Source organism: Aptenodytes patagonicus, chromosome 6, assembly GCF_965638725.1.
Source record: "Aptenodytes patagonicus chromosome 6, bAptPat1.pri.cur, whole genome shotgun sequence".
Taxonomy (NCBI): Eukaryota; Metazoa; Chordata; class Aves; order Sphenisciformes; family Spheniscidae; genus Aptenodytes; species Aptenodytes patagonicus.
The window spans coordinates 19223444-19242307 of NC_134954.1; the positions used below are offsets into that span (position 1 = coordinate 19223444).

General features: G+C 41.3%; 1 protein-coding gene across 7 annotated transcripts in view; it reads left to right on the forward strand.

Annotated features, from left to right (window-relative positions):
- Positions 1-16704, forward strand: part of MECOM (MDS1 and EVI1 complex locus) — a 354166-nt gene extending 337462 nt beyond the window's left edge. For all 7 annotated transcript variants that reach the window (XM_076341393.1, XM_076341395.1, XM_076341394.1 and 4 more), the window contains 7 exons: positions 5641-5807; positions 7160-7237; positions 8972-9141; positions 10248-10392; positions 13146-13382; positions 13939-14125; positions 15057-16704. In XM_076341393.1, the coding sequence (XP_076197508.1) occupies positions 5641-5807; positions 7160-7237; positions 8972-9141; positions 10248-10392; positions 13146-13382; positions 13939-14125; positions 15057-15191 (1119 nt within the window). In that variant the 3' untranslated portion in view covers positions 15192-16704. The remainder of the gene's footprint in view (positions 1-5640; positions 5808-7159; positions 7238-8971; positions 9142-10247; positions 10393-13145; positions 13383-13938; positions 14126-15056) is intronic.
- The last annotated feature ends 2160 nt before the right edge of the window (positions 16705-18864 follow it).

Sequence of the window (18864 nt, forward strand, 5' to 3'; positions counted from 1 at the left end):
GAATATGTCACACGAACCTTTCTATCTCAATTCACAGTTGCATGTGCCATATATTTCAAGATTATTTCAGATTGTTTTTCATTGTTTGGCAGGAACCCTATAGTGCAAATCAATGGGCAACACCCTCTCTTGAATGGATCACAATTTATTTAGTCTGTAGACTCTTTCATCCCCTTCTGGTCCCATCAAGAGAAGGCTGCTATAAAGAGGTTCAGACTTTATTTACAATTGCTTTATGGAGAATCATTGTAAATAATTAAAATAATTTTACAAATAAAAGAAACTTGGTGAGTGCATTAACAAAGCTTTTATTTTACTGAGCTTATTTTAGGACACAGTCCATTCTGTTAGATCAGCTAAATCCCCACCAACTGCATTAATAATACAAATAGAGTTATTCTGGAACTATACTGCAGATCAGCAGGAGTTTCTCGCTACTGCTTCATAAAGCTTAGCCATGTGTGATAGGTCTCTTGAACGTGAATATAGCTCAGCCAAGTTCTATGGCTGGATGTCTAAATACACAGTTTCAAGACAACAAATTCGCAAGTCGTAGTTTTTAGAAAAAGCATTGTAACTTGAACTGGGGAGGAAGAAATCCTAAGCTTTAGTAGTTGGGTTTTCAAGATTTCTCTAAATAACACTAGTAAAAATAGAAAGCAAACATTTGAACAATTTTTTTTCCCATGAGTTACAGCCATAAAGTCAGTTGTTTTTGCGATAATAGCAATGAAGGAGTCGCGTTTATAAAACATGAGGTCATGTAATTCATGACATTGTCTGCTAGATTATTTCATATCATCAGGTTATTCTTAAAAAGCAGCAACAACAAACCTTTGCTTTATTTATGCCACTTTTTCTTCTGTTGGTTAATAAATTTTAAGACAAATATTCAAGGCCCCTGCTGATGATATCTTGCCCGTTGAAATGTTTATAAATACTTGTGTTAGCCGATTATGGTAATGTCTGCATTTTTGAGTCGGAGCTGGGGAATTGCGACTGCATATTAGTTTGCGTCAGTAGGAGGTTAATAGCCTCTCAGGGAGCGGGAGGGAGGTGGAGGAAAGCTGCGTCCTTTTCCAGACATCTGGATGCAGATAGAATCAACAACTCTCATATATGTAAATCAAAAGTTACCGTTCTATATAAAATTCTGTCATTCACTGATTTCAGATTAGGAGCAGACATGACTCGTCCATAAGGCAATAGCTGTATGTAAAATATGTAACAGGATCTTCTCACTCTCCTACCTCCTCAGAGAGCTTTCTCTGTGGACCTGGCAATTACACTAATCCCATCCTTGGAGTCAAGCTGTGCCTTCCTCCCCATGCCCTGTTCAGGGATCACCACAGCCCTTGGGCTCTCGGCTGGGGTGCAGACCCCTCCTGAAAGTGCTGCCTGGTGGCTTGAGCCGCACGCCTGGTGGTCCCCAGAGACCATCCCCGGAGAGATGAGGTGGCCACAAGCACCCACCTAACCTCCCAGGGCAGATGATATTGCTAACAGCTTGCTCCAGGAATTTGGTGGATTGCTGACCAGTAACATCTGCATGGTCAACACAGCTCCTGTGGAGGCAAGTCCTGCTTTACCATCAGCAGTAATGGTGTTTTGAAGGAGTAAGAGCTACTTCGGTTGTGTTTCAGCTGAAAGAGGGAGTTTCATTGTGGAAGAGGGAAAGTCATCCCCTGGGTTAACAACTAGTCAAAAAGAAAAAAAAATGGAAAAAAAGGGTAAGAATAAACTAGTGATTTTTACAGTCATTGAAGATTATCAGTGAGTCCACTTAGGGGTGTCACTGGGGTCTGAACTGTGGTGTATGTCTGTATGTGACATAGGAAGAAGGGTGACCAGGCAAAGAGCGGAGTTTGTGACTGTTGAGAATAGCTAAATCCAAAGCTGACTATGAAGATTTTGCTGAAGATTCACAGAAAGCTGAGTCACCAGGGATTAAAATAGCAATAAAACTCAATGTCAGTTAAGTACCTAGTAATACCGAGGGAAAAGTGTGACTCTTAACTCATGTCATTCAGGAAAAAGATCTTGAAGTTGATGATAGTTTTATGAAAATATCATCTGAGTGCTTAGCAGAAAGGAATTGAAAACATCATTATGTTATACTGCTTTCAGGTCTTGAATACAGCTAAAGTCCCTCTCAAAAAGGACGTAGTAGAATTAGAAAAGACACAGAAAAGTGCAACAATGATGATCAGAGGTAGGGAACAGCTTCCATACAAAAAGAGACTAAGTAGATTTTGATTTTTTCAGCTGGGAAAAGAAATGCCCGAGGGAGCTGTGCCCCAGCTCTATGAGACCATGAATGGTGAACAGAACCTGAATGAGAAATGGTTATTCATTAGTTTTAACAATACAAAAAAAAAATGAGGGGCACCCAGCTGAATTATCAGGCAAAAGGCTTAGGAGGAACAAAAGCCAGTATCTTTTCATATGCACCTAATTAAATTGGCGAACTCTCCTTGACAAAAATATAAATGGATTCAAAAAGGGTTTAGCCAAATGAATGGGAGCTGCAGCCACCAATGGCCGTTCAGCACCGTAATCGAGATGCAACCTCCAATTAAGGCTCTTGCGCCTTTCATTGCTGGTGCATGACAGAAGACACTGGGGAGAAGGTCTGTCCCTTGCTCGCCCTCTTGCGCATCCCCTGGGGCCACTGCTTGAAACCGGGGTACTGGTTTCCCAAAAGCGTGTTGCAGGTTTTATAATTCCTGCTTGGTTTTGGTGCCTGAGTTAGTCCTCAGCGCAGCAAACCCCAGATTTCATATTACCCAGTTAAGATTTTGCAATTAGACTGATGAGCAGGGGCTGCCTACCTGAATATAATGTCATGGAGAGCGTGTTGCGGGTCTGGGATGGCAGGATTTTATGGGCTGTAACAAGCCCATGCTGCCCAGGTGCCCATCTTGCAATAGGGAATTGCATCCTGAAGGCCCCGAGCACCAGCACGCTCCAGGACTTCTTAAGAAAATGCCCTGATTTGGGTCCTTGTGAGCCCTATCTGCAGCAGATAGTAACTGCTATAATTATCCTGACAGCAGTGGAGTGCCACCGACTCGTATCAGCAAAGGCTTGGGGCTGAGCACTTCCCATTGTTGCTGGTGCATTTCTTGAAAAATATAAATCATACCAGGTGACTACATGGATCAGTCTTAAAAAAGCAACAAACACAATAGTCATTCCTATGGTGAGAAACATATTTTTGGAAAGCGAGTAATACTTTAAAATAATTGGACATGCTTGTGTTTCCTCTGAATGAGGGATTTAAGATTAGATGCTGATTTCATACCTATTTTGGGACTCATGTAATCCTGGAGGCAGTGTTGGAGCTAGTGCTGATCTGCATCACCGTACATTAGAGAAGAACCGGTCTCAATTTCTCCTCTGCAAAATCCTGGAAATAAGTACTAAAAAAAATAAGCATGACTAAGCTATTTTAAATGTAAAGAGGAAAATAGTTGCTTTAATATAATACTGTAGGGGACCATGTACATGAGAAATGGTGATCCAAAAATGATTTAAAACCACTAGATAATGAAACTGACTTGAATATTAAATATACATAAATAAAACATTTATTATACTTCTCAATGTCCTTATTATTCTTCACCATAAATATGTGCTATCATAACCCATGCACTGTCTTGTCACTGCTAATCAGCCCGAAGGCCAAAGGTCATTTTTCATTCAAACAATTTATGTTCCGCAATTGCAAAATAGAAGAATGAATTCTTGCGGGGAACAATTAGAAGGAATTAAGGCAGTGGAAGGACTATCGTAAAAGCTTTAAGAATCAATTCCGACTAAAGAAAAAGATGAAGTCATATAAAAAGAAATATATGGTAATGTTGAGTTGTATGGGTTGATAATGACATCTCGGTGCCGAGATAGAATTACCTCCTCTCCCAGCAGCATCATCATTACATATCTCACGCCTGTGATCAGTACATGTCAAAATCCTTCATATTGACAAATGTGCTGTCCACTTGCATCTGTGGAGAATGTTTTAGCAGCTGAGTGATTATGAATCAAACCCCAGAGTTTACAGCCCCTACTGCCTTGCAATGCTTTCACATTTGTTGCCTGACAAGTAAATGTATCTTGACTTCCCTCTGAGATTTTTTTTTTTTTTCCCCACCGTGTTTGATGAAAGACATTTGGCAAATTGGCAGTGGTACCCTGTACATTGCAATTTGTCCTCGGCATTAGGAACCTGAGCATGAAATGAGAGGGCAGGCTACAGGCTAAAGGGAAAAAAAAAAACCCCAACAAACCAACCCAAAGCCAGAGCTAACCAGCACGTGAATAGTCATTCCAGGAGACAAATGTGCAGTTCTGCCCATTAAAATAAAATTAAAAAAAACCAACACATGCAATTCTTCCCATTAAATAAAACTTTAAAATCCCAACAATTGGAGCAGTCTCTTACGGATTTTGGAGAATGGGCTGGAAAGGTGTGCTCAGCTGAGGAGCGTTCAGCATCTTGTCTTTCACATAATTTCCTCCTTCATTACAAGCAAGGTATTGCACAGGGCTCATGCTGTGGTTTTTATGCTCTGTAGGTGAGATTTTGGGTTTCTTTTTTTTCATTTGCTTGTGGTGTTATGGAGAGGCAGATGGTTACTCACCTGTCAGTAGGCTCAGCAGCAGTCTTGAACTCTCCAAGTGACAACGTTTGAGGTTTTGGAGCAGTTTTTCATGGTCAGTTCCAGACACCTGAAAGGAAACCATTCTCCAGAAATTATTTAATGCCCACTTCCTGAAAATTAAAGCCCTTTAAGACAGCTAACCAAGAGCGGAGGCATCTCAAAGTGCATAGGGTTTACAAGCAACTAAAGGTAGAGCAAGAATATTAAGAGGTTGTAGAAAAACAGGATAGGCATCTAACAGGTAATGTAACACATAGCACCAAATTCACCAAAGTTTCATTTCTGATGGATTTATCTCATGGTCTTCGACTGTGATGGTCAAGAAGACTGGACTGAATGGTTGGATGTGGCTGGGACGTTGACAGAGCCTCTCTGGATCTGGCTTGTTGCAGCCCTTGGTTGAGCTAGCCTGTTCATAAGGTGTCCTCTGCAATATTTGTCCTCTTCAAGTCCTTTAAAAAAAAAAACAAACAAAAAACCCTATAGGAATTCAGTTATTGTTGGGATCTCTAGTTTTTCTGTTGATTTGGTCAAAAATGGACAATGGTTTCAGTAGGTGGGATGCACTTACTCATAAGCACATACCCACAGAGCATGACTGCATAAACTGGAATTTTATAGAAGCTGAGGCTTAAAAATTAGAAGAAATGAACACTGGCTAATTTAGATTTTGTATGGAAGCAGCTTTCCATTGTAGCAGTCAGGACAGAAGTTCTGCTGTGTGCTGGCCTTGCAGAGAAACAGCACCCCGCTATAGCAGTTAAGGGCGTTATTCCAAGTGGGACAACATCGTGGCCACCACCTTGCCTAATGTGCCCCATAATTTTTGTCACTGCAACTCTACATTTGCTTTTTTTTGTTTTCCTTTTTTATTTTCCCTTGGCAGCGTATGTTGTTTGTATTTCGGGTTTCCAGTGAGGGCAGAAAACCGAAGTGGTATTCACCATGACGGGTTCTGTGCTATCTTCTGTTGCAGATGTCAGCTATAGAAAACATGGCCGAAAAGCTGGAGAGCTTTAGCGCCCTGAAACCGGAGGCCAACGAGCTGATCCAGTCGGTGCCATCCATGTTCAACTTCCGTGCGCCACCGAGTGTCCTGCCCGAGACCCTGCTGCGGAAGGGCAAGGAGCGCTACACCTGCAGGTAGCCCCAAAACCGCCCTGTGCTGCCCTCCTGGGCTCCCGAAATCCCCCGTGCTCGGAGAGTTTCCAACGAAACATGGAAAGTGTTTTGCTTTGGGGTTCTTATTATTAAATTACTGGTGTTACGAAACAAAGTTTGCCCTGTATCATACTGGTTTGATAAATGAGGTGGAAACTATTATATAAACAATTTTTTTTTCCAAATTTTCTCATCACTTTCATATGCACAAGCATGCTTTCATTATTGATTTTTTTGATCATAAACTACAGATGTGTTTTTTCTCAGGCTTCTGGTTTTAATATCCAAAGGGATCAGTGATAAAATACATGACTTATTAGGACTTATGTGTACAGACTTAAAAAAAAGTACAATGAAGATAGTCATTGTACGTGCAACCAAAATGAATGGGAGCTTTGTCAAGGAGAGTAGAATTAGCTGTGTGGGTATTTTGAAGGCTTATATATCACGTTGTGAAAAAATAAATGGGATGTTAAAAATAAAGGGATGCAATCTTCAAAGTCATCACGTGGAGCAACCACCACCCTCATTCACTTAAGAGAGCGCTGTGTGTGCTCTGTCCCCATGCAAAAATGGGCTGGATGTCATTAATAGAACTGGGCCAGTTATAAACTGAATATTAATATGTTACTTTAAATGAGGGGGGAGTGCTCACGGTATTATTATTTTTTTGCCATTGTTGTTCCTGTGACATATTATCAAGTTTGGAGAATGGTTTTTAAATTGCATTATTTAGGTCTCTATATCATCTCCAGAATGTGCAGGCATTTGACACTGGCATATCGGTTTATCTGATCTTTTTGAAAACATGTCACCTTCTTTCAAGACATGTTGTTATAGAAACATACCTTGATGGATTAGGTCTTTGAGTCTTGTCTGCTCTGATCCTGTTCAATGCACAGAATGATGTCACGTTTGCTGACACGTAGAATTGGTTGAAAGGTTTGAAATTTGCTTATATGGAGGCAGAAAGCCAAGGCTTTAATAACAGATTCTCTTGATTCCAAATCTGAATGTGACAGATAATCACCTAGTGAGCTTAGAAATTTTGGGTGATCTTTAAAACTGGTATGTTTTCATATATCCCTTGCTTATGCACAAGAAAAGCTGGTCGGTGCCAGCAATTCCAGTCCCATTCTTGTGTGTGTGTGTGTGTGTGTGTGTCTCAATCACTTAAAATCGCTGAATGATTTTATTGAAATGTCATTACACCAAAGCAATACCAATACTACCACATGTTAATGATTCAATTTGGGCTATGCGTCTGGGGCGGCTCAAATTGGGACGAAGCCATTGAAGGTTGCATTGTCTTATCAATCCTTTTCTTATCACAGATACTGTGGCAAGATTTTCCCGAGATCTGCAAACCTAACACGTCACCTGAGGACGCACACTGGAGAACAGCCCTATAGGTACTGCGACCCCTTACCTGTGTCTGTGGTGTCGTCAAGTGAATAAAGCAAGGGAATGAGTGCTCAACAGCCTTGCTTGGCCAGCTCCAGCGCTCGCTCCTTGGCATTGATGACCCACCATTGCATTTTGGTCTCAAACAGGGCTTTTTGCATTCAGTGCTGATACTCAGCATTGGAGCTGCAGAGATGGGGGAAGGTTTTCGTCCTAGTTAGTGAAATTCTTTTGGCTTAGGCAGCCGCCCAGGCACCATCCGCAAGTTCTGCCTTTGCCTCACGGGATAGCTGGCACTTCTGAACCAGCATGGTTGAAGTGTTTTTCAATAGGGCTCATGGTCATATTTTCCCTTGCAAAAATGGGGGTTTTTTTGTAAGAGCTCTGTGGTGGTTTTTGCAGCCTAAAGTTGGGTGTTTCGTCAATCATCTGATTTCTGAAAGGTCCCGGTTGCAAAGGCGTTACTGTATTTATTTGTTTCCTGCCTAGTCTGGATCCTTTCTGAGGTCTGCTTAACCAAAACCCGTGTGGGTGTGCTCTCTTGTTGATAAGAATATGTATGTGATATTGTATCCAGGACAGTCACATGCAGAAATGTGTATAGACGCTTCACCTTATTGAAAATGAAAGACTAATTTAAATCAACTGGAAAGAAGCCAGTTCATGTTCCAGTAAAACAAATGCACCAATTTCTGCATTTTATGAGCTGTAAGGAGCAGAGTAAGCTCATTGTTTGTGAGGAAACAATATGGTTTTTGCCTCTAGTCTCTTTGGGAAATGAGATTCACATCTAATTTTATTGAAGGAAGGTCTTGATGCATGTTATGCCCATCCACTACATAAAAGCCGTGAGCAATTAGTAGCATAATGGACAATTTCAGCACACAAAAAAATTTGACATCATTGACAAGCGTAAGAGAGGCACGGGAGAAGTAAAAGATTGAAAAACTAAAGTGGTGAAGACTGTTGGCTAGTTGCCAGCCAGAGAATTTGGAATAGTTATAGTATGACTTAGTAATGGCTTAAAGAGCAATACAGTAAAGGCTTTAGGGACTCCAAATCACTACAGAGTATGAAAACTGATGCCTCTGGTACCAGAGTGATAGACTAAACTACTCACATTGGCACAGTATTAAAGGTTGAGATTGTTTATTGCTGGTTTTTGCAAGATAACCAAATTTCCTCTGGGATTAGCAATCGAGCAAGTTAATTCCTCAAGAAAAGATTTAATCACACAGTATAATTTAGAATAGGAAAAGAAATAACCCTTTTTACCTTATTTGAGCATTAGAAGAGATCTGTTTCATGTTTTTTTCCAAAAGCGTTTAATTGTATTGTATTGGCAGCACATGAAACAATAGAGTTATTGCTCTACTGTTTTCAAACTTCCCAACTTTGCGTGCAACAGTTTTAAAAACATGGGAATCAATTACCCTAGCTAATTTGATGCCATTAACTCTGAAATATTATGCTTATTCCTAAAGGCAGTATTTAAAATATAAAGCCTAATGTGAATTAAAGCTAAAAAAACCACTGTAGAAGTGACGTCTCCATTCCAAGAGCACAGCTCTCCAGTTATTCAGCCAAAACTTGTCTTTATTTCAGGGAGGGTTTTGCCTCCATAGGGACCAAGGAACTGCAGTTGGGTACTGAGGCTGAGCCCGGAAGGTGCTTCATGGACAAATCTTACATTTCCAGATACTAACAAACCCTTTTCTACCCACCTGTTTTTGTTTTTTTAGATGCAAATACTGTGACAGATCCTTTAGCATATCTTCTAACCTGCAGAGACATGTCCGTAACATCCACAATAAAGAGAAGCCATTCAAGTGTCACTTGTGTGACAGGTGTTTTGGTCAACAAACCAATCTTGACAGACATCTAAAAAAACATGAGAATGGGAACATGTCTGGTATGTATGCCTTTTCCCTCCCCAGCATGCTCTACATACCGCCAACGTTCATATACAGGGACCTCACGTTCACTTTCAATACTACTGAGCGTCAGTAGGCACACGTTGCTCTGCCGCCGTCTGCTCTGATGAGGGGGTTTTTGGAAAATATGTAAGTGCCTAAGCTCTGCTGACATTTGAAGTGCTTTGAAAATCCCAGCATAAACTCCACCCTCGTATAACTTAATACCACTGGATGATGTCTTTTCTTTTGGTTTTAATTAAGCCAACCGTAGCATTTTGAGAACAGACTGGGAAAATTGGTTTAATCCCATCTCCGCAATCACTTGGCTCTCAATAGGAGTCCTAGATTTAGAGTCTCAGGGGGCACTCTAAAAGATTTTCTTGGCACCCTCTAAAATATTCCCACTGTCAGGAGCTGAAAAGCACTAGCTATTATGGAGGTAATGGTGCCTCCCAAGCCCCAAAGCAAATCGGTCACTGCACAGCAGCAGCAAAGGCAGTGGCAGGTAGTGGATATTATTGGTCTGGTTTAGGTATCTGCAGGGTTTAATAAAAACCCTGTCTGCAGTCTTTTCAGTCTACGTTTTGCTCCACTGGAAATAACCAGGTACCTGCAGTGAATGCAGAGCTGTCTTCTTGACAGTGCACAGAGAAAGATGTCTGTCACTGGTCTCTCAGTGCTAATGAACCTGGGTGATTATGTCAATGGCTGCTCCATATTTTAAGAAAATCTACATCATTAATAGCTAAAATAAAGTTCCATTTGCTCAGTTCAGCCATTGGTCTAACACAGTTATTGACTGACAGTCTTGGAGTTGCAAGGGAACAGGAGGGAGATGTTGAAATAGATATTTGGCAAAAGCAATTATAAACCATGGAAATGGCACCCAGCATGCAAGCAGTCATTTTGGCTGGAAACCACCTTCACCCATGGTTAATAATACTTCCCTTCTAAATACCAGTTTTACAGCTGATAGATCACTATGAGCAACTTTTCTGGGTCTCACCCATTTTAACCATCGTTTCAATTTCAATTTGATTTAAATGGTTAAATATAGAAAACATAAAGGAGCAACGACAGAAGTCCTCTATTTTGCTTTAAGGTACTGCAACATCTTCACCTCACTCAGAACTGGAAAGCACAGGGGCAATCCTAGATGACAAGGAAGACTCTTACTTCACAGAAATTAGGAATTTTATTGGAAACAGCAACCACAACAACCAATCGCCCCGAAACTCAGAGGAGAGGTAAGTTGCGACTGATCTGCCTTCAAAAGGTGCCACTCTTCCTTTTCCAGATTAAACCTGATTTTCACTTTTGATGAGTCATTTTAGCAATCTGATTGCTTCAGTGTTCACGTCAGTGTCTTATGAAAAGAAACGTGTTGATTCCCTCCCCATCGTGCATGAGCATATTCCCAGTGGCAGATGATGGACAGAAGGTTCATCTATAAACATATTTCTCCTTGTATCAGGAGCTCTCAGTTTCAAGTTCCCATTGTTGATTTAAGTTTCTTGAAAAATCCCCTCATTTTTCATTCACGGCAGAACAGGTGTATTCTACATCCTGTGGCTAAATGTAGAGAGCCTTACTATTTAAATGCAATTTAAATGTGTAATTAATAAAGTAGACTAAGCTAAATTCTTGGATCAAATGAAAGATTATAACTGAAAGTCCTTTCCTGTAAGTAACTCAATCCCAAGAAAGATGCTGACTAGCAAAAACCCGTGAGCCTGTGGGTAGGTGTTGGTAGTCCACCGTGCTCTAGCATGTGGGAGACTTTTTCCTACTGAGATTTATTAAGTATATGGGTGTTTCAATTCTTCTGAACTAACAAAAGAGAGATGACTTATAAATATTTTCAGCTAATAAAAATACAGCTAAGCAGAAAAGGCTGTAGCATGGATATGCACATCAGCTATACATATTTCTTTGAGATCGGTGTTGCATTATGCATTATTTGCGCTTTTGAATTGGCATTACGTTATCAGCATCAAAAATGTCTTAGTGTTGGTGACAAACTTCACTGTCATCTCAATTTCCATATGCCTTTGTGAAGGGATAAAAATGGTGGACATAACACAATTTCCACAAAAGTATTGGATTAAGTGATTACATGCATATTCAAATTTCATTCCATTCTTGATTGGCAATGAGGGCTTGGGATTTTTTCTTTGCACATCTGGTCTCAACATGTCCTCCAACAGGAAGTCAGCAAAGTGAAAAGGTTGCTGGGTTGTGCAGTGTTTCCTTTCTAAATTTGGCACTTCAGACTGCTCTTGATGGATATTTTATCCCTGGCAAATTGCTGCATTTGAAAGCATAATTAGAGAATCTGTTTTCTTAATCACATGGCTTTTGTTACTTTGGTTGTCGTCCATCTCTCTTTCATTTCTAGCAGCCTCAATTGAGCATAACAAGCAAGTTGGCAGCCCAAACTGTGCTCAACAATTTCTTATTTCTGCCTATTTAAATAAAAGATGATAAAGAGATATTCCTCTGATTATCTTAGAGGGGGCTGGCTGCTTCAGCTCTCCTGACTCTGCACAGGCTCAGATTTTTTGATACTGTGATATAAACAGACCATTCCCTAGATTTTTTTTTTAATGCAATACTAAACTCGTGACAATCAGCTGGAATTTGCTCGGAAAATAGATGAAACTCTATTATGTTTAGGAAAACGATGCTATTGTATAAGAAACTAGCTTTCACTTGTGTACGCTCCATCAAAAAGTACATCTGTTACAACAGCAAGTCATACGCTAAATACCAAATACGCTGCTAGGGCTCATCCTTATCTTGCTCAAACTTTTGGTATATTCCATATTGTCCCGCACAGTTTGAAGCACACGGAGTCTAAAGCAAACTGCGGGCAGACAATAAAGTTTCCATTTTTATAACTGTATTCCTGGAAGAGTAAGGACCTTTTGCACAATGAGAACAATAGATGAATCAAGGCCTCCGTGCTACATAACGCAGTGGAGCAGATATGCTGGGAGCATGAATTCATGTGGCTCCACCAAGTTCAGCCCTTCTACACCACTAGTACCTCTGGCCACACATTTGTCAACGCGGTGGCAGTGCTGAATTTCTTTAACTCTCATTTAATGCGACAGACACGATGCAGCTGCAGATGCTCAGAATCCTGCAGGGTTGAGGCCGTTAGCAAACGAGCCCCTACTTCAGTGTGGATATTATGTCCTTGATAAAATCCCGTAGGAAGTAGTTAAGAGAAGTCATTGTCTGAAAGCAAAAGAGAATGTAATAACAGTGGGTAGATCAAATGGTTTTCCATGTGTGTATTGCTATAATTATTCATTTAATAAGAATAAATGCACTTAAAATGCTATATGACCTTTCTTTTCATTACTTCTTAACCTTCAAATCAGTCGATAATGTAGTTCAGTGTGGAGGCAGTATTGCAAACCATTCTTCAGGTCTTCAGCTGAAGTCCCTTAGGTTCCCATGTATGTAATCCACACGTTCAGTGAAGCCAGGAACCCATGGCTTCCAAATGGGTGGTAGTGGGCAAAATTAATTATGCATGTAATTTTGACTTTAAAACTCTGAACACAGTATTGGATGTCATTTTTGAAGATGCCGGATCTGATTTTCAGAGTTTCTTGGCCCCTACAGCTTCTGTTAAAAGTCGATGAGTTGTTTTGCCCAGACTACATGTATGATTGGAAACATGAGATGAAATAATGCGTGAGAAAATTTGGAATGGATATCTGAACATGCCTCCACTTGAACAGTAGTTTTAGGCTCCCAGGATAACAGGAAAATCCCATGCTGATGGCACTGTAATGTCCCACTGATTTTTGAGTGGAATTTTCTCCAGTACTGCCTAAATGTCTGAAGCTAAACAAGATACAAAATACAGAAATGACTTTATTCTATTGGGACGGATCCTTTTCAGATCTGCCTCCGACAATCTGCTGGTGAGGAGCTTTCATAACTGATTTGTGATTATTGCTTGGGTTTGTTTTGGTACTTTCAGAATGAATGGCAGCCACTTTAAGGATGAAAAAGCCATCGTAGCCAGCCAGAACTCAGATTTGCTGGATGACGAAGAGGCAGAAGATGAAGTCATGATGGACGAAGAAGATGAAGAGAGCGAAATTGCAGGGAAAGCGGTCAAAGAGCCTGTTACGAGTGACATGCACGAGGGGACTCCAGAGGAGGATTACGAGGAAACGAGTACTTTGGACATGAACTGCAAAGCTTCCCCTGGCAGGTTGGTTCCTTCCGAGTATTGGTGTGCCCGATATGCAAAATAAAAACAATAAACCATACAAGAGTGCCAGCACCAAACTGTGTGCTGTGGGAACTGGTCCAAAGTAGCCAGCTTCCCAGTTACGATAGCAACATGCGTCTGTGTTTCGGTCAATACCAGCCCTGTTTTCAGTCTCGTCATGCAATCTGTAGCCCTTAAGAGGAAAAATAACTGTGCTTGGGGAGTTATTGTCAAGTTTTGGGTGAGACAGGAAATGTTCATGGGAGAGACGTTATTTGCTCCATAAACCGACCTGGATCTCCCGTAATGGTCTTGTGAAAGGCTGTGGTGACACCAGGAGAGAGATGACCTCTCCCTCCCCTGCTCCCGCTGCCCATCCTCTCCTCTTTAGGAAAGAAAGGGGAATTTCTTTTATTTCAGGATCACGGTTCCACAGGGCAAGGTGGTTTATTAATGTAAAAAAGGGTGCAATTGCTCAGATGTGTAAACCTGGGAGGACAAGGAATGCAGAGAGAATCGCTTAATTGACATTAAAACCTCTGTGGTGTTTTTGTAGGTATAAAGAGGAGGAGTATAAGACAACTGGACTTTCGGCTTTGGACCACATAAGGCACTTCACAGATAGCCTCAAAATGAGGAAAATGGAAGAAAATCAATATAGTGAAGCTGAATTGGCAGCTTTCAATACTTCCCAGCTGCCAGAGGACCTAAAACAACCGTTGTACAGGAAATCCAAATCCCAGGTAAAAGCTTAACTCAGTTAAAATGTTACTGTCGCCAAATACCCAAAGGATTAAACCGTTAGTGTGTGGCAGGCAAGATCGTTTCAGCTTCGTCAGACAGGGCTGTGCTCCACGTCCACAAACCTCAGCCTGCCCCGACCTCCCCTTGTGCTCCCGCCACACTAGGGAGACATGGCAGGATGCTCTGGTCCCTGGTAACAGAGGATTTGCTTACCTTTTTGCTATTTCTGTTCCTGTCTGCCACCCACAGAAATGCCATGGTAAGAAATAGTCCCACTCTGCTTTCATACAGCTGGCGTGGTCCCACTGATGCCGTGGGGTGTAGCTGCAGCCTTGCAGGGATGTGACCCAGTCATCTGGCTGGCTTGGCTTTTTGGTGTTTTTTATAAAGTCTATTGAATGTTACCTCCTCTAGGTCCTCAGCATGTTTTGAAAACAGCAATAACTGGACTGACACCTTAGTGCTATTTTTTAGGGGTTTTTTTAACATTAATTAAAATGGGTCTTTTTAGCTCCTTCAGAAGATTCCCGTTTTAAAAATTGCAGAATATGCCTGTAGAAAAGGTCAGCAAAGGAGGCTGTGGTATTTGGTGAAATACAGGACCAGCCAAGGGATAATGTGATTCCTCAGGCTCTTGAAAAGAGCCTCTTGTGCCAAGAATCTGAAGGCAAAGGAGACTCTGGGACCTTGTCTACTGTCAAAAGTTTCTCAGAGCTTTGTGAAGCCAGATGAAAGCAGAAATTATTATTACTATTAGTGAGTCAAAAGTGTCAGTGAAAAGGTTTACCTAACGTGTTTTGATATTTTTAAATAAGTTGAGAATAGCAGTTGTAGCCTAAATGATGCCCTAACCATGTAGGGATGGCACGGGTCCAAGCTCAGATCTGCACCGCAGGATCATGACCTCTTTGTCCTTCTTTCCCCGTCTAGGCGTATGCGATGATGCTCTCTCTCTCTGACAAGGACTCCCTTCATTCTGCATCCCACAATTCACCCAATATGTGGCACAGTATGGCAAGAGCCGCTGCAGAATCCAGCGCCATTCAATCCATCAGTCACGTATGACATTGTGAAGTCTTACCGAGAATGGGACCAAGTCCAAACCAGTAGCATGGCTCTTTCATATATGACTGTTTAAAAGACTGCTGAGCAGAATGCCTTATAAATCTGCAGGGTCACTCATTTAAAGTCCGGTGACCTTAAACTGAATAATTTTAAAAAGAAAGAAACTATTTATTCTCAATATTTTGTTTTGCACAGCAAAGGCAGCTGCTGACTTCTGGAGGATCAATGCGACTTTAAAAAAAAAAAGTTTCAGTGGATTATGTAAACCGGGGCCGGGAAAAAGTGTCTTCCAGTTCACCCGGCTTTGAGGGGCAGGGGCAAAAGGGTTAAGACTGCATTGATACACACATGGGCACTCCTTTAAAGTAGGAACTGAATTGATTTTCTTTTTGTATAAGATAGTTTGACACAGGATTGGGAACAGTTGCTTTTATGTACAAATCTCTTCATTAAAGCTTTATGCATTTTAGCCCTTCAAAGAAAGAAAATAGTTCTATCAAATGCACAGTATCCATCGTAAATGTAGAAAGAAGTAACAGGGAATATTTTGTTCTTTCCGTAATTCTTTTGCCTTCTCAACTGCATTGTTAAAAAAACCCGAAAAACAAGAAAAAAAAAGAGAAAGAAAAAAAAAGAACTCTGAGAAACAATACATAAGAGGCTTGTGTATATTGTAAACTATGAATGTTCACTACTCCGAGAAGCTAAATCATCCAGATAATTCCATGAAAGCACCGCGTTCATCGACAGCACCACTAGTTCAAATCATTGTAAGGAGATTTTAATTTTCGACAATCATGTCACTATTTTGTTGTATTGTTTCCTTTCCCCCTACCCTCTAATTTCTTCTTTGTGTTGTGTGTACCATGTATTTATTTGTTGGCAAAAGATTGTTTGCTGATTAAAATAGCACTGTTCCTATAACAAACAGCACTGCTCCAGTCCCCCACTGCGTTACGATGTAAGGCACCCATGTACTTCAAAAAAAGTGAGGTGAACTGATCTGTGTATATGGGAGTGCAAAACAGTGTTTGAAATTTTCTTACATTCCTCTTTTATTTTATTTTTGCCTTTTAATGAACTAAATAACTAATAGATGCGACTTAGGTTTTTTTTGTAATACAGTAAATTGATTCAATTGTATAAACAGTTATAATTTCTTCATGAAAGCATGATTCTTCTGATTAAAAAGCTGTACCCAATATTTTATGCTGGTTGTCTGCGAGCTTGTGTGATGTTATGTTCATGTTAATCCTATTTGTAAGATGAAGTGTTCCAAATTTATGTTTAAAAAAATAAATAAATAACGGAAGGTATTCAGTTATTTTTTGGGGGTTTTTTTGGCCTTTAGTGAGGGACCAGATTTATTTTTCCTTTTGTTTATAATCTCATTTTGAAATAATCGGCAAGTTGAGGTACTTTCTTTAAATGCTTTGTACAATGTAACTGTTACGCATTTCAGTACATTACTATGGGAGGATCAACTTAAAAAAAATAAAGGACTACAAAACTGAAGGGATCTTTTTCCCTGTTGTCTTGTTTTTGTCTGGGTCAGGGCAAAAATGGCATATTTTGTCTGCAGTCCGGGGAGCAAAGACTGTGTCTATGGGGTCATTAGGATAAGGGTAAGCAGAGGATGGGGCACTGCAAAGCGTCTTGGACTTGGTCAGGCAATTTAGGGCCCGATCCAGAGTCTCTCAATAGACCATTAGAGGGTTTTAGATCAGTCCTTTAAGTTTCAAAACACTACCTTGGAAAAGAAATATTTCACTCATTTTACAGGAGGGACTGGTGCAAGGTCACCTTCGAACACTGTTGTCAAGCCTTGAGCTCAGGCTGGTGATGCACCCGCCTGCTGCTCATGGGGACGACGTCAGGAAGCAGTGGCTTGGCTGGCTAATAGCAAAACATAGACTCACCGGAATGATAAAAAAACCACGGTTGAGAAGCTAAATGGGCTCCAACTGCATGAAATGAGCCTTTAGGGTCTAAAAGGAAAAAAAAATTTTAGTTTGAGCTTATCATTTGAAATCAGGTCCAATGCCCTGCTTCTTCTGGACAAGCTGCAGAGCGGTGGGAGGTGGGATGTCCAGGAAAAGCTAGCGTTGGCCCAGGCAATGCACATTTTCCTGCTCTTCCCATCAGCAGAGAGAAGAGGGCTGAGACAGCTCCAAAGGGAACCATGGGGATGTCCCTGCCTGCCACCCCTGGCCAAGCTTGGTCTTTGCAGCTACTGCACAAGGCTGTCCTTCACATTTAGGTGGCTTGAAAGAGTGTGACACACTGTGGAGTCTTTTTGCGCAGTGGGACCAAGGATTGCTATCACCAGATGCAAATGAGCTGGCATGAACAAGCAATGAGGGAGCGCAGCGCTGGGTATCAGTAACCCAGCACAGTTAGTAACAAACTGCATGTTAAATGCAGCACCGCCCCTGTGGGAAAGGTGCATTTAGGAAATATGGGTTGTGGGAGGTTTGGTTCACTCTGGCTCCACTGAAGCCAAAAGTATCTCCAAAGATGGAAGCCTTGTCTCCAGGCCAAAGGCAAGGGGTGCTCCTCTCTCAGCCTGTTTCAGTACGCGAAGACTTCTCATAGCTCACCAGATCCTTAAGTTACATTTCAGAATACCCTATATGCGTCATTCTTATCATCAGCCCAGCTACAGTTTGACTTGTTTTATAACCATCACATAGCAACAGGGGCATCAACAGGGCTGAATCCAAACCCAGCAAGGACAGGTGTGAGTTGCCTTTGGTTTGCTCTTACAGCTCCTGAGATTCATGCATAGGTTGATGGCAAGCTGAGACCTACAGGCCAGTGGTTTTCATGCAGGAAGCCTAAACCACACCTGGAAAAGGAAAAAAAAAGCCTGTGTGCATGTTCTTGTGCCCACTTCATTGGCCTGAGCCAATGGTCAGGTACATGCAGATAATTGCATAAATAGGCTATTATTTTTAGTGCAGTTAAAGTCACCGTGAAACTTGGGTTTAGGTTTCTGCCAAATAAAGAGAACAAACAGATTAATCAAGTCAAGTTTTATCTGCAAACAACTTTCCAGATCGTTTTCCCCTTTAATTTGATGCAATGACAGTTCTTATCAGCTCTGCCCTCACCTGCCCTAGATGAAAGGGGTTTTGGGAGGTGGAGAGAGGGTGGGACAGTTTCTCCTTGGTTTAATGTTCTGGGTTACAGTAGCACACTCCCATCATATAACTGTCAGGGAAAGGACTCCTTGAGCTGAGGCGTAGGGTTAGTTTAACCAGTGCATAACCAGGTCTATTGACCATCAGGGAGCGGCTGCCACCACCTCATCAAATCCCCAGGCTGATGTTCCCATTGAGAGCCTTGAGCTTTGTATTTTCCTGTCAAAGTATCCCACTCAGCAGCACTGCCTACAGGGTGCGATGAGCAGAAGGGACGAAACATATCACAAGGGGTCCTTCAACTCCATGTAGATACCTTACCATGACCTTGATTTTCATTGCCTTTTCTCAATGGCAGTTATTCACCCAGAGGAATAGCTGAAAAGCAAACCCAGATTTGATTAGCCATCTCATCCCCCAAATAAACAAAGAAAACTGGGTAATTTTTGTGTTTGTGTCATACCATCCCCGATGGACCACACAGATGCACTTGTCCAGATGCAAACAGATTGCTAAGCGAGGACCAATGT